At 40.6% G+C, this 15,874-nt stretch overlaps 3 protein-coding genes across 4 annotated transcripts; 1 reads left to right on the top strand and 2 right to left on the bottom strand.

Annotated features, from left to right (window-relative positions):
* Nucleotides 1-376: 376 nt before the first annotated feature.
* On the bottom strand, nt 377-8,094 carry mmp21 (matrix metallopeptidase 21). The gene is made up of 7 exons (XM_057826308.1): nt 7,858-8,094; nt 4,312-5,164; nt 4,090-4,229; nt 3,886-4,027; nt 3,557-3,814; nt 897-1,069; nt 377-825 (listed from the first exon to the last, which is right to left on the bottom strand). The coding sequence occupies exons 1-7, from the start codon at nt 7,999-8,001 to the stop codon at nt 520-522; spliced, it is 2,016 nt and encodes a 671-aa protein (XP_057682291.1). The 5' UTR covers nt 8,002-8,094; the 3' UTR covers nt 377-519.
* A 174-nt stretch (nt 8,095-8,268) lies between these two features.
* Nucleotides 8,269-14,097, bottom strand: uros (uroporphyrinogen III synthase). Its single transcript, XM_057826311.1, has 10 exons — nt 13,768-14,097; nt 13,433-13,507; nt 12,646-12,729; nt 11,742-11,832; nt 11,578-11,646; nt 11,249-11,323; nt 11,043-11,126; nt 8,788-8,873; nt 8,623-8,721; nt 8,269-8,543 (listed from the first exon to the last, which is right to left on the bottom strand). The coding sequence occupies exons 2-10, from the start codon at nt 13,493-13,495 to the stop codon at nt 8,421-8,423; spliced, it is 774 nt and encodes a 257-aa protein (XP_057682294.1). The 5' UTR covers nt 13,496-13,507; nt 13,768-14,097; the 3' UTR covers nt 8,269-8,420.
* Nucleotides 14,096-15,872, top strand: bccip (BRCA2 and CDKN1A interacting protein). Of its 2 annotated transcripts, XM_057826310.1 has the most exons (8): nt 14,096-14,238; nt 14,355-14,493; nt 14,657-14,731; nt 14,808-14,888; nt 14,981-15,067; nt 15,131-15,318; nt 15,381-15,549; nt 15,612-15,872. In XM_057826310.1, exons 2-8 carry the CDS (start codon nt 14,356-14,358, stop codon nt 15,780-15,782), a joined length of 909 nt encoding a protein of 302 aa, XP_057682293.1. In that variant the 5' UTR covers nt 14,096-14,238; nt 14,355; the 3' UTR covers nt 15,783-15,872. The 2 variants fall into 2 exon arrangements, with proteins under 2 accessions (XP_057682293.1, XP_057682292.1); XM_057826309.1 differs by lacking the exon at nt 14,096-14,238 and having other exon boundaries at nt 14,293-14,493.
* Nucleotides 15,873-15,874: the final 2 nt, after the last annotated feature.

Genomic DNA, 15,874 nt, shown 5'->3' with positions numbered 1-15,874 from the left:
ATCTGTTATAGGACAATGGTGCAAAGGAATCATGCAGTTTGGATTTGAAGATGTCTGTAGGTTGCACTGCTACATTAGATAGCAATTTTGCTCTGACATTTTGCATCTTTTCTTAAAATTGATTTCTCCTTGCAGTTAGTGATCCACCTCCCACCAGAGGGTCTCAAAACCACACCCCCACTCTTCGTTTCAAAAACAGCTGAATTAATAAATGTTCCAGGTACATATTGATTACCAAATCAATGTCTTGTTTGTGTAGCGCTACGCTAGCGTGATGTGCTTGAAATGAAAATGGCCAAAAATAAAAGCGGCTGCTCCTTTTTCAATCTCTTTTAATTTCAGTTTACAAGACACTCTTATGATCGATGGTGTGAAGAAACCACTCGTCCAAGTGGCAAATAGGTAATTAGATTTCCTTTCCATGCTGATTTGGAACCAACAAAATGACTGTTTTTGTCATCAAAGTATGAATATAATACATTTTTAGGGGGAAAAAAGCTTTTGATAAGTAATACCTCGTTATCTTTTCAGTGTAAGCGCAGTGGGATGTACGTTGCAGATGTCGAACCAGTGCTGATCCACTTCCTTGCGCGGTAACAGGCCGTTGCGTGGCAGGTAGGGGCGGCGACGGCGATCACGCCCGCTCGCCACCTGCCAGAAGCTCCGTCCCTTGATGAGGAAGACGGCGTTGCGTGCGTATGAGAAGTAGGCGGCGTCAATGTTTCCGCCCGGGTGGTCACCGTTAGCCGCTGGCGGGAACACCTCTTGGATGGATTTAGGGAAACCCGGCACTATGCTGTCAGAGTCCACGTTAAACGCGTAAACCTGTAAGAAAACCAAACTCAAGTTCACGATTATTGGTGTTGAAAAACCTCTTCCTGGATTGACAGGCTTACTAGAGTGTTTTTGAAGAAGTAAATCTGCGAGTCCCTTCGATTGTACACGGCCGTGTCAATAGGACCGGAGATTCCGGGGAAACCGTCGGAGATCTTTCTGGGATAGCGGTGGCCCTCTGAGTCCTGTCTGAAGACTTTGTCAGTTTCGCTGTCATACTTCCAGAAGTGAGTACCTTATACACACACGAAAGAAATTACCGTAATTTTCGGGCTATAAGGCCACCCAACAAATATGACACGAAAACGTAATTTGTTAACTCATTTGCTCCCAAAAACGTATAAAAACGTTCTATTTTTAATTGTTTCAGTGTCCCAAAAACGTATTTATACGTCTTTTACGTTTTTATTTTCAAAAAAAGACATCTCTGGATTCTGATTCAATTTAGCTCCAAAGCACATAGCTGAAAATCCATTTCAAAGCAATAAAACTGGCCACTGGAGGGCAGTAGCGCATTTGGTAAGACCCGCAACCCGATTCAACGGCAACGAATGGCCAGGCCGCACGGCTGGGGCGCCGGCAGAAGACGACCAAATGGATGCCAGGCGGCGGACGACCGAGCAGAACAACAAGTAGGACGCCCAGGATGCCAGGCGCTGGACGACCGAGCAGAACGACCGGGACCACTAGTGCAGCGGAAAATACCTTTGAGTCCGTGCTGCTCGCGAGCAGAGCCCGCAGAGACCAAAAAAAATTCATCTTTATGAGACAGGCAGCGATGAGGGAAAAGTTTCACTGGCTGTCGCGGCCAGAACAGCGTCATCTTTTAGTTAGTTATGTGTAAATAAATTGTTACTTTGCAATCAAAAGCTCTACTTGTCTTGTTCATCTTATTTTGTAAAAGGAAACATTATTCAGATGTTTGGGATGTAACTAAAGCAAAAAATTGCTGTGTTAAAGTCAAAGTGAAATGTACGCTTTCACAAAAAGCTCAATTTCTCAGTTTTTTCATCAGAAATTGGAAAACTGCTCAAACTAAGCTATTTTCTAATGCTGATTTCTAAAAAATTGGAAAAAGATATGAACTAACTTTTTTCTGCTGAGAGAGTCTTATCTTTCTTTTGGTGGGTTCCATGTTTATATAGCAATAGAACAGAATTGTCTGTGGGCCTTGCAAAATCAGTCAAAATCCAGTAAAACGGCCGGGAGCGAAGGGGCCTTGCTCCGGTGAAAATGGCTGGGAGTGAATGAGTTGATAAATAAGCCGCACTGGACTATAAACCGCAGCTGTCCTCACTGTATTATAGGATATTTACACCAAAAGATTTTAACCGGTAACACTTTATTTGTCAGCGGCATCATAAGATGTCATAAGTCCAAATGAACCACCATGAAGCTTCGAACCAATTGGCTGCAAAGCTTCATTGCTTCAAGAAGCTTCATTTGGCCATCACTGCTCCCTTGGAGGAGACAGTCAACCTCTGCTGGCACCTGCTGCAAACACTGTTGTCGCCCAACATGCCTCCTAGCATGCATTGCAGCGCGACAGATGAAAATAACCAAAATTCATGTTCTAAGCTCATTATTTCTTCAGTTACTGTTTTAATTGTTTCATCAATTGCCAGTTATGGTATTTGGTAACGCTTTATTTGACAGTGGCGCCATAGGACATTAATGAATGGTTATGACAGATGTCAAATTATCTCACTTTTGAATGGATGTAAGAGTTCCGAGCCGGACATAAATGGAGTTAGTGACATCATTTTGCGTATGAAACTTAATGACATCTGTCATTAGCATTCATTATTATTAATGCCCATAACAGTTTCATGTCATAATTATGATGGTATTATAACAGTCTTATGACGCTGTCAAATAAAGTGTTACCTATTAGATAGGGCTGTCAAACGATTAAAATTTTTAATCGAGTTAATTACAGCTTAAAAATTAATTGTAATTAATCGCAATTCAAACCATCTATAAAATATGCCATATTTTTCTGTAAATTATTGTTGAAATGGAAAGATAAGACAAGATGGATATATACATTCAACATACGGTACATAAGGACTGTATTTGTTTATTATAACAATAAATCAACAAGATGGCATTAACATTATTAACATTCTGTTAAAGTGATCCATGGATAGAAAGACTTGTAGTTCTTAAAAGAAAAATGTTAGTACAAGTTATAGAAATTTTATATTAAAACCCCTCTTCATGTTTTCGTTTTAATAAAATTTGTAAAATTTTCAATCAAAAAATAAACTAGTAGCCTGCCATTGTTGATGTCAATAATTACTTACACAATGCTCATGGGTGCTGAAGCCTATAAAATCAGTTGCACCCAAGCGCCAGCAGAGGGCAGCAAAACTCCATAAAACATAACAAGTGAGTGTTTCACTGTACTGTCATTTAAATTTGTCTGAGCGGGGAATCTGCGTTAATTGCGTCAAATATTTTAAGGTAATTCATTAAAAAAAATTAATTAACGCCCGTTAACGCGATAATTTTGACAGCCCTACTATTAACCCAAATAAATCAACAAATAAGTCGCAATGGACTATAAGCCGCAAGATGCAAAATTAGAGAAAAAGGTGGCGGCTTATAGTTCGAAAATTATGGTACACAACACTCTGTCAATAAATTATCATATTTCGGTGAAAGTTTCTGAGGTGAGTTTATTTATAACATAATGGTCGCGCATGATACCAAATTCTACCTTTAAAGAAGTAAACGGCATTTTGTTTTCGACACCAAACGTGCACGTGGGCGTCCACTCCGTCCGCGGGGAGCCCCCGCCAGCCGACCCTTAATGGGACCGGGTCGCCATAGCGTGTCCGGTTGTTCCGGTTCTCGTACAGCCAGTACCAGCCTTCCCTCATGAAGTAAGTGTTGTATCGGACAACCACCTGGCCGTACGGTGTTTTCTCTCGTCGAATCCAGTCAAACACGGTGTTGAACCGACCTGTGCAACCCCCTGCAAGCGACATTGAAACAAGGTTAGGACTGAAAAATCTACCACCTGCTTCAACGCTTGACTCTGCTCACCGTAAAGGTTCTGTATGGCTTTCCTGTCCATCCAGCCCATTTCAAAACTGGCTTCTTGAGGAAGATAGCTCGGCTGCATAATGGACCCAGGTCTATAGATGTGGGGCAGCCCTAAAACATGTCCAATCTCATGAACCGCCACCTAAAAAAAAAGATGATCAGTATGTAAGACCTGGAAAGATCTGGCACTCTCTTGACACTCACCTTAAGGAGGCTAATCCCATTGCCGGCATTTGGGGCAGTGAAATGTTCATCATCATCAAAGTGGATGTCACCCAGGAACCAGGCGTGGGCGAATTCTTGACCGTTCCCATCAAACCTCTGACTGCAGCCGAGATGTCTTCCTAGATGACACAGAATTCTATCATGTAATGTTCTGGTGAAGATCCGAAAAACCTTGAGGTAATCCAAAAAGTCATTCTGTACCCGTTCCAAAGCCCAGCCTGATATCGACGTCTTCCAGTGGTGACCGGTTGTCCTCCACGAACTGCAGAGGCGACACTTCACTCCACATCCTGAAGGCTAGCCTGAAAATGTAGCGTTGCTCCTCGATGGACAGCTGACTGCTGTATCCTTCGCCCATCAGCCGCCATTTCAGGACGTTCTTACTGAAGGCTGCGTGTCCGGTGTCTCCTAAGTCCCTCTTACGTCTACGTTTGGACACCAGGACAGCTAGTTGGCGTTTCCGGCGTGCTACCGCTAGGCTGGACCGAATTTTGGCCGCGTGGTTGACCAGGGATATGTTTTTTGGTGCCAACTCCAGACTGGAATCAGTGGTATTGGTGTCAGAGAAAGGGCTTATGGTTCCGTTAACATTAAAGAAGTCTGTTTCAGAGTCATTAGCAACACTAGACATGTCATTTGTTGTGTAGTTGCTATCCATCTCATTAAAAGTGTCCAAATCAGTGCTGTTTTCAACATCCAAAGTCTGACTCTCCTCAAGGTCTGGCTCAGGACTGATTACTTTTTCTGGTTCCTGCTCTATTTCCTTGTCAGGGACGCCACACCTTGGCTTGTTCATGGCGTCCCTGGTGGCATCATCGAACACGCCTGTCACTGGTAAACCGAATAGTTTTTGGAAGTCTTGAAGTGCTGCAATAAAAATGTGGCTTTCTCCGTCCGGATGTGAGCGATCCCTGGAACGGGGAACCGAGGTCCCTTCTTGAATACTCGCTTGGAGGTCATCTAGGAAGCCGTTGTCATAGTCCAGATCTTCGTCTTGGTCTCCTGTTTCCTCCCACCTCACCGGCTTCATGAAGCCATATCTGGAGAGGAAAAGCTGGACAAAACATGAATGACAAGCTATTTTTTTTCAACTCATTAAGAGTCATTGATGGTTGTAGACCAACCAACGTTACTTTAAAAAATGACATTGACCACATAGTAACATTGGTAAACTACCACTTACAACATTCATTTGCTGCCAGCCACTTCCAGTTGAGAATATACAGCGAGGAAAATAAGTATAGAACACCCTGAGATTTTGCAGTTTTCCCACTAAGAAATGATGGGCGCGTTTGAAATTTTCGTGGTAGGTACTTGTCCACTGTGAGAGACAATCTAAAGAAATTCCAGACATCACAGTGTATAATTTTTTAACAATTTATTTGTATTACATTGCTTCAAATAAGTATTGGATCACCTGTCTATTAGCTAGAATTGTGAGCCTCAAGGACCTGTTAGTTGCCTTTAAAAGGTCCAACGAATAAGTGGAGTGGAGGTAGACCTTTAAGTCAGACTTTTTAACGTGTTTGAGGCGGTCAGCTGCATGTAAACACCTGTCCACCCCCATACAATCAGGAAGACTCCAGTTACTAACATAGTCAAGAACAAAGAGCTGTCCAAAGACACCAGAGAAAGAATTGTAGGCCTCTACAAGGCTGGAAAGGGTTACTTGGTACTAGCTTGGTGATATTAGATCCACTGTTGGAGCAATTATTAAAAAATGGAAGAGGCCCAACATTAGGGTGACCATATTTTGATTTCCAAAAAAGAGGACACTCAGCCCGGCCTCAAAATACTTGGATTTTACCCGAAGTTCACTCAAAGATGCCTATGTCACTTTAATATATTTAAAGTGTGCCCCCTCACTCTGGATGGAAAAATGCAGTTTGAAAAAAAAAAATGTATACAGTATATGTGTATACGTATATACTGCATATATATCATGCAGACCCATGGAAATGTATAAATCACGACAATTGTCCTTGACGAATTATTCCCATTCAATTGATATTCTCATTCAATGTTCTAGACTGCACACAAACAATAACAACAATAACTATTCAACCAGCATGTTTCCAAACATAGCTGTTCAAAACGTTTCCCATAATGCTTAGCGTGGTTTAGCTTACTGATAGCTAGCTGAGGCAAAAATCAAACTTTACTATAAAAATTTACAATCATCAGCAGCGCAACGATGCGACACCAAACGGGATTTTACAGTCAAAGCTCCGACAGAAGTCAACAGTTGCTATTATATACGTATTTATCGTAAAAAACTTAACAACTGGGCAGGCGTTGTGGCCAAATCGTCAACCCAGTAGATGGTGGTAATGCCTCATGATAGGGGTAAACTGCCAACAAAAACAAGAACATCTCCTTCCCTCCTTACTACTAGGAGCCATGTCATCGCAGGCAGGCGCTGCCACCCAGCGGCCGGAGGGATTCTCTTCAAATTGGTCCCGCGAAAAATCATTAAAACCGGCCAATTTTATGAATTTATAAAACCCGCCCGGACGACGAGGATACTACGTGAAAGTAGGACTTGTCCGGGCAAAAGAGGACGTTTGGTCACCCTACCCAACATGACTGTCAATATCCCTTGGACTAGGGCTCCATGCAAGATTTACCTCGTAATGTCTCAATGATCCTAAGAATGGTGAGGAATCAGCCAAGAACTACACATGAGGAACTGCTCAATGACCTGAAAGGAGCTGGAACCACAATTTCCAAGGTTATTGTTGGTAATACACTAGCACGTCATGGTTTAAAATCATGGATGGAATGGAAGGTTGGTTACCCTGCTTAAACCAGCACATGTCCTGGCCCGTTTTAAGTTTGCCAATGACCATTTGTATGATCCAGAGGAGCCATGGGAGAAAGTCATGTGGTCATATGAGATCAAAATGGAACTTTTTGGTCTAAATTCCACTCATATTGTTTGGAGGAAGAAGAAAGAGGAGTACCATTCCAAAAACACCATCCCTACTGCGAAGCATGGGGATGGTAGCATCATGTTTTGGAGGTGTTTTTCTGCACATGGCACTGGACGACTGCGTTGTATTAAGGAGAGGATGACCAGGGTCATGTACTGTGAGATTTTGGGGAATATCCTCCTTCCCTCAGGTAGAGCATTGAAAATGCGACGTGAATGGGTCTTCCAACATGACAATAGCCTGAAGCAGACAGCCAGAATTACCAAGGAGTGGATTCGTAAAAAGCATATCAAGGTTCTGGAGGGGCCTAGCCAGTCTCCTGACCCAAACCCAATAGAAAATCTTTGGAGGAAGCTCAAACTATGTGTTTCTCAGTGACAGGCAAGAAACCTGATTAATCAAACGAAGAGTTGTGTGGAGAAGTGGTGCAAAACCGCTGCTGCAGTCTGCGCCAACCTGGTGAAAAGTTACAGGAAACGTTTGACCGCTAATTGTAATCAAAGGCTACTGTACCAAATATTAACATTGATTTTCTCAAGTGTTCAAATACTTCTTTGCAGCAGTATAATACAAATAAATTGTTTAAAAAAATCATACTGTGATTTGGGGATTTTTTTTAGATTACAGATGCGGCTACCATGAAAATTTCAAACCTGCCCATCATTTCTAAGTGGGAGAACTTGCAAAATCGCAGGGTGTTCAAATACTTATTTTCCTCACTACACTCTCACCTCAAATGAAATTCGCAGTTCAAATGGAATTGACGTTTAAACTTATCAATGGCAATGAACAACTTCATCGAATACAAATTTACCTCTGCTGTGTACGTGTCCGTTATGGTCTGCGCTTCCTGGGCGTTAAACATCTGCAAATCCGAATGGTCGCGATGGTGGAAAATTTTCTCACCGTTGATCGTCCAAAGAAGTAAGAAATTGATCAGCTGAATGAAAGTCAGCATCGTGGTAGAGTCTCGTCTCCTGAAAAAGCTTAGCAGTGCGACTTTATAAGTGTTGTAGGTTGCGCCGGAGGAGGTTCTGCAGCTTTGTGCGAAAAGCAAACACCACCCAAGTTACGAATAGTGCGGACATGTCGTATGACGCTCCGTCGGTTTTGAATGGACTTTGAAGAAAGCTTACTTTGAAGAGTGGAGCAATACATTTAATTCAAAAGACTGCACAAAACAACAGCAAGCTTATTCATGAATAGAATACACACTTAAATAAATTGAATTTACATACAAAAAAATGACAGAAATAATTTTAAAGATATACCCACTAGACACTGTTTTTACACCTAAATTTGTTGGTATTTTTGGCCAACACGGAAATTTAGTTTGAAAGGTTGTACTTCACATAATGTCCAATTTGAATGAAAATGTCACTTCAGTGCTTTGCTAATTGCCTTCGCCAGGTGCTGCGGCGTGGGCTTCTCGGCAGTGCAGCTGACGCTTAAACCCTCGGTTTGCATGGCGTCCCGCGTGGTAGGCCCGATGGCGGCGAACTGCATGCAACATGATATGGGATGATTTTTTTCAATTAATTTTTTTCTAGTGTGCATGTTTTAATCCATCCGTATTTACCTTAATTTGCGTGAGCCGCTCACCAGCAAGCCCGCGCAAGGCCGGCAAGCAGAAGTTGACACCCGAGGGGCTGAAGAAGGCCACACTAGCTGGGGGGCCCTGAAGGTGACAATGTTAAAAATGGAAGGTACATGAACAATAGAAACGTTGTGTGTTGATATAAACCTGTGCAGCAAAATACTCCTTCAGATTCTTCACCACATCAGGATGCTCTGCTGTTTGATAGACGGTCAACGTCTCAAGGGGAACACCTAGTGGACAAAACAAGGAAGTCATCAAAAAGTGTAGTGTACAGAAACCAGCAAATAGCTTTCAAAAATGACTCTTCAAATCACACCAAAATAGGGCTGCAGCTACGGAATATTTTAGTAATCGAGTATTCTACTGAATATTCCATCGATTAATCGGATAAAACTTTTTTTTTTTTTAGGTACAGAGCAATTATAAATATACTAGGGCTGTCAAAATTATCGTGTAAACAGGCGGTAATTATTTTTTTTAATTCTTCACGTTAAAATATTTAACGCATGCGCGGAACGACCCACTCACGCACTGCCGTAAACAGACTACAATGGCGCCGTTTTATATACTGTATATTGAGAGCTCAGAGGCAGAGGCAATTAAAATTTGAATCGTTTGACAGCCCTAAAATATACATGAGAAAACAAGACATTTCACCTAATATTGAAACATTTTTAGACAATGAATGTCTTCATTTTAGATGTACATTGTTGAAAACAGCCAATAATTGCATCTCAGATGTGACTGAAAACAACAAATTCACTTTCGCTCAAAAAAACAAAACTTCTAGATCTTATTCACAAAAAAAAAAAAAACTAATTTCTTACCTAAAAATGTCATTACGCTTGATAACTGTACTGGAATTGCTTCCCAACATATGCTTCTCAAATGCTGATATATAGCTTAAGCTTTATTATTGTACAAGTGTTATCTAAAAATTAATAATTCAGAGCACAGCTGTCTACATCCTGAGGCGAGGAAGGGCAGGCAGGTGCTCTAAAGGGTAAAGTTGTTCTTCAAAAGCTACAATGTAATATTTAATTGGTAAAAGCCTGGCCTGGCCACCCACGCTTCATATGACATAGTTTCCCTTATAATCATGGGACCATTGTTTTACCAGTTAACCCCGCAATCCAATATTATAACAGTCCTCTGAGCTCTGCCACGTCAGAGTATTATTGTACTCCGTGTTGGATTGATTTTCTCCTTGTGATCATAAGTAAACTTTTAAAAGACTTCTGGAGTGAGAGCCCTTTTCTTCTAAAAACAGGGAGAACGGATTTTCTCCCCTGATAATAACACACATCACTTAAAAGTTAGGTGTTTTTCCCACCTGTTTCAATTGAATTTCTATTAGTGTCAAGCTATTTTTAAGTTAATCAATCAATCAATCAAATTTATTTCTAAAGCCCTTTACAAAACCCGAAAGGTCCTCACAGTGCTTTACAACAAAGACAAAGTTTTAAGTTAGTCTAAATTGTAAGTCCTGATAGGATTTGAGTTTTTGCAGCGTTCAAAATAAATGTGTGATACTTGCTGTATTGGAGCACAATAGGCACCAATGCTACTTGGTATTTTATCCATCAATAACCACTGAGCTAAAATTGACAGTTAGCTTTATTATGTTTTTATTTTACACTCTCATCACTCTATAACGCTGTGTTTTTACAGATTAAGAAAAACCTGTATGAAAGACACGTTAGCCACGCATCGACAGTAGTCATAATTAATAGAAACCTAGCCCTCCGCAGGGCTAACATTACATTAGCAAGGTACAGTAATGTTAATTTTATTTAATAGCGCTACATTAACTTAATTTTACATTGTCTCGAGTATCGCTCCTCTGCTATCGGAGTAAACGGGGTGCCTTCGGTAGAGCTGCAGCATTGCAGACGCGCTGTCGTGTTATGCAAGCGCTGTCTAACAGTGAATACATGAAACTGTTCGGCTTGGTGTCCAGCTTAAAATGCTCCCACACTTTTGGCATTTTCTGCTTTTTCTTTGTGCTTTCTCTTCGCTTTCTTCGACTTTAACTCGTCGTCACCTCTATAATCGTGCACGGTTGAAATCATATATATCCGCCGCCTCGTTCTTCTTCCTGTACGCATGTGACGTCAGCGTGTTGTGCCGCATTAAAAGTAGCCCAAGCAAAACGTCATGGATAAAGCTGGCAAAATTAAACGATTCTTTGAGGCGGAGAAAATTCCTCGATCCGTTTTTTTGAATCAAGTTACTCTAATTATTCGAGCAATCGTTTCAGCTCTACACCAAAATATATCGATACCAATGAGTGAAATACACTACAAAAATTAAAAAATCTTTCAACACTACCAACATTTTGAATACAAAAAAATAGCTAAAATTTCTGGCTTTTTTTTTTAATAGTTCATGGAGCTTACCTTTCTCCCTCAACGCCGTAGGCAGAACTTCTCTTTTGATAGAGCCGCATGGGAAGAAAAGTGGTAGGATACTGTTGTCCTCTCCTAAATGAAGAAATAAACACATCCATTTAAGTCCACGTCCATCAAAACATTTTCCAATTAATAAATTCATAACTAACACCTTCTTTCTAATGTAAAAAGAGACCTAAATCCCCCCACCCTACTTTCAATGATGACACGTGACAGAACCTCCGCCGTCCCAGTATCCTCACCAACGGGGTTCAAACCAAGATGGCGTACTGCAAAAAAGATGAACAATTTTTTTCATTTCATCAGTAATCGTTAATCACTTTCTGCCACCCAGAAGTACACAGATATTACAAACATAAAAAGGTCTATAGGTCATAAAAGGACAACAAAAGAAGGTAGGACACATTTCAGGAAGGTGCTGCACCTGCTCAGGAACAATAACAGCGATTCGCATATAGCTGTCACTTGTGCCGACGACTCGAACGGTACCTCGCGTGTTCGTGTCAACGGCAGGTGACTTTACCTAAGGAAGCCGTAGCTTTGCCCACTACATAAACCGCGTTCCACTTGTCTTTCACTGAGCGCTCCCATTCTGTGGAAAAACGCATAAATGTTACATTTTAAATATTATAAACAAGTATGTTTATTTAATTTAAAGTTTGAACCAGGTTCTCCACTTTGCCTCACCTTCTCTTCTGTCGTTCAAGCACATTTTCACAGCTTCTACAGCTCTCGGGCTCGTAAATATGAGGCCGCCATGTTTTTCCGGTTGGAAAAGCTTTAGGGGAAACAATTGTCTTAAATTTAATAAGACAAGTTCAGAGGAAAAACAACTGAAAGAAGGTGGTACCCCAGTGTTGTTTTCATTAACGATAACAAAAATATTTCGTTGACGAACAATTTTTTCATGACGATGATGGAACGAGCTACAAACGTGTCTCACGAATGCCAAAATTTGCCATAGTTTCTGTCATGTGTGACATTTATGTGTAGTTAGCCTGCATCGTAGCAGTGTCTGGTTGTGTCACTCATGTGACATGCTGCGCTCCCGCAACACACCCTCTAGCTTGTTTTGAGACACACACGGTAGTATTTGTCTTCTTATTTTTGGCAGGTGAGAATATGCAATGTTGCTTTAGCCTGAGTGATAATCACACACTCAATGTAACTTGTAGCGTTAGCATTGCATTCACATTCGCGTTAGCATAAGTCTATTAATAACTGCCAGCGTCCTCTTAAACTCTCGGACAACTTTTTTACATACAGTTTGTGGCGTCCAGGTGGGTATAATTAATTGAAAATAATGTACTGTTTTTTTCCTGCTGAGTGTGTATCATCACGTGATAGGTTTGTAAATGCTACAATATGTGCTCATCTGACAATATTCATTTAAAATAGTTGGAAACCTTTTTTTTTTTTTTGGAATAAAACCTTCAAATTTTACAGACAAAAATATTGAGTTTTCTTTAACAAAAACTAGAGGAAGACAAACACATTTCGAAATGACTAAAATAGGACTACGACTACTAAGTACTATCCTCCAAAAGACTTAGACGAAAATTAAAAGGGCTGCTAAAAACAATACCAGTACCTTTTCTGTCAGGGTATTAAGTGAAACAAATTTAAAAGAGAGAACAGGCAGAAGAGTTGCTTGAAGGCCACGTATTTTCATCTCCTGCAATTGAAAAAAAATTAAAACTGAGCATTAAAATATGTCAAAATAATAAGGGTTTATATTAGGGCTGTCAAAATTATCGCGTTAACGGGCGTTATTATTATTTTTTTTTAAATTAATCACGTTAAAATATTTGACGCATTTAACGCTAATGCCCCGCTCAAACAGATTAAAATGACAGCAGTGTCATGCCCATTTGTTACTTGTGTTTTTTGGCATTTTGTCGCCCTCTGCTGGCGGTTGGGTCCAAATTATTTTATGTGTTTGGGGAGTGAGCATGGTGTAATTATTGACATCAAAAATGGCGAGCTACTAGAAAATTTTTTGATTGAAAATTTCACAAATCTTAATAAAACGAAAACATTAAAAGAATTTCTATAACTTGTGCTAACATTTATCTTTTAAGAATTACAAGTTTTTCTATCCATGAATTGCTTTAAGAGAATGTTAATAATGTTAATTCCATCTTGATTTATTGCTATAATAAACAAATACAGTACTTATGTACAGTATGTTGAATGTACATATCAGTCTTGTGTCTTATCTTTCCATTCCAACAATAATTTACAGAAAAATATGGCATAATTTATAGATGGTTTGAATTGCGAATAATTACGATTAATTAATTTTTAAGCTGTGATTAACTCGAGTAAAAATTTTAATCGTTTGACAGCCCTAGTTTATATTGATTGAGTGCTCCTACCTGAATGTAAGGATCAGGTCCTTGGTCTCCATCTCTTGGTTCCTTCAGAAGTAGCACATTCATCTTGATTTAAGACTGTAGAAGTTATATATAGCAAAATAACTATTTATCGATAATATAGTACAGAAAAGCTGGAAATGGTTGAAGCTGCCATAAAGAAGTCAGTGAAGTGAATAGGAAGGAGGGCGTGAATTCGCACAAAACTAAAACTACACCCAATAACTGTCAGTCTGCTGATAACAACATTGTATGCTTGAATGTAGCATTTTCCACGTGCCTGTTCACCTACTAATTCATTCGTAATATAATAAATTCAATTAAAATGGGCTACTTACTTAAATTTCCCGTAACGTAACATGACGTTCCATTTACGCCACTATCGTAATATTAGTTTTTTAAGTCTACAAAACATGCTAGCTTGTACCTGAGCGGTATAGACCAGTTACCGTAAACAATGGGGGAATTGAGATATTTTCCAAATTGATTAACAACGTCTCCTAAAATAAATTCCTTGTTACAGCTCATGTGTACACTAAAACACTTTAACTGTATTCTCTTTGGGACCAGAAAAAATACTATACAGCAATCATTATTTTAGAGTAGTTTAAAAAATAATTGACACCCTTCGCAATTAGTTCATTCCATTCGGCGACTTTAGCTACGGAAAACCATTGGAACCAAAACAAGGTTTTTACAGTGTACAGCCGCTTCCATGAGTTAAATATATTTTATTACAGTAGGAGAGGCATGTACTAATTTTGCGGTTTGCATTTTCATTGAATAACCTACAATTAAAACAACAAAAGGTAAAGTTTTGCCTCGTTTGAGCCAAAATGGCGTCCGCGTAATTCCCAGTTACCGATACAGTCGCCGTCACGCCCACTTCGAGTGACTGTTGTACACGCTCGGTGCATGTTTGCAGCATGGCTTCTTCGGCTAAAAAGAGGGCGGTAGGTCTGGGGGAAAACCCTCGGGAAAGTGATGACAGCTCTGAAGAGAGTTTAGGTGAAGACGAGGATTCCACCGGGGAGGACAGCGAAGTCTCCGAAGAGATTAATGAGGTGGGGATATCATTTAAACGAGGAACTGAATGCATGGCCTTGCTGGGTTGCTAACGCTAACAGCTGCCGGCTAATAAAAATAAAAAATCCTGTTTTGAACTTCTTTATTAGTTTGTGCACTTTTTAGGCGCATTTAAAACATGCAACTTTAACTCCAATTTAGGAAGTTACGGTGGACTTTGAAGCACACGCCGTTTCGCACAATGACTACAATGGAATCAAGAAACTTTTACAACAGGTTGGTTGTTGCACTGCTTAGTTTTCTCATTTTTTCCACATGTTTTTGACAAATTGCTGGTTTGTTTCTTCCCTAGCTGTTTCTGAAGGCTCACATCAACACATCCGAGATGACTGACATGATCATTCAGCAGAACCATGTGGGAAGTGTTATCAAGGTCAGATGCTGGTGGTTCACGTTTCTTCCATACTTACTTTTTGAATATTATATGGCTTCCTAAATACGTTTCTTCTGATTTGTATTCTCAAGCAAGCAGAAGTGCCCGAAGATAGCGATGACGACGATCCAGATGAAGTTTTCGGCTTCATAACCATGCTCAACCTCACAGAGCGAAAGGTAACAGTCTGTTTCTACCAAAATCTCCTGCCAACACACTTATCGAGCTTCCGCGCCGAATAGGATGTGCAGTGCGTGGAGCAGGTGAAAGAGCTGATCCTAGACCAGTGCGAAAAGAGCTTGGGAAGCGTCGCTTCCGAGCAGCTGGAGCAGACGCTCGGCGACACAGCCAAGCCTGTTGGCCTCCTGCTGAGCGAGCGTTTTGTCAACGTACCGCCACAGATTGCTTTGCCGCTACACAAGCAGCTACAGTAAGTCGCTGAAATCACTAAAAAAGAATCACCGTGGTTTCGTAATGAAATTTTTTTTGTAGGGAAGAAATTTCAGAAGCCGAGCGGACCAACACGCCCAGCGGGAAGTGCCACTACTACCTGATGATCAGCAAAACGTGCAAAGAAGCCGGCAAAAGCATTCCGGCCAGAGGCTCTGCCCCTAAAGACGAATACATGTTCATCAACGCCGAAGAGGAGTTCTTTTACGAGGTACTGAAAACAATCGCTTGATGTATTTGCCTTTATTTAACCTTTAAATTTCTTTTCTGCAGCACGCCGTCACCAAGTTCCACTTCTCGGTGCAGGAGGATGCCGACTCGTGCCTGAGTGGGCGCTGGTCCTTCGACGACGTTCCAATGAAGCCGTTCCGTACAGTCATGTTGATCCCAGTGGACCAGACGCCCGCTATCATGGACAAACTGAAAGAATATCTAACTGTGTGAAGGTCTTGTAGCCGAATAAACGGCACAAGGAATTTTATCATGGAAAAGACATTATTGTATAAGATTTCATTAAAATAGTTTTTTAAATTATA

The sequence above is a fragment of the Corythoichthys intestinalis genome, chromosome 21 (genome assembly GCF_030265065.1).
Source record: "Corythoichthys intestinalis isolate RoL2023-P3 chromosome 21, ASM3026506v1, whole genome shotgun sequence".
Lineage (NCBI taxonomy): Eukaryota > Metazoa > Chordata > Actinopteri > Syngnathiformes > Syngnathidae > Corythoichthys > Corythoichthys intestinalis.
The sequence above is the reverse complement of the archived record's forward strand: the minus strand, read 5'-3'. Positions and strand labels throughout refer to the sequence as shown.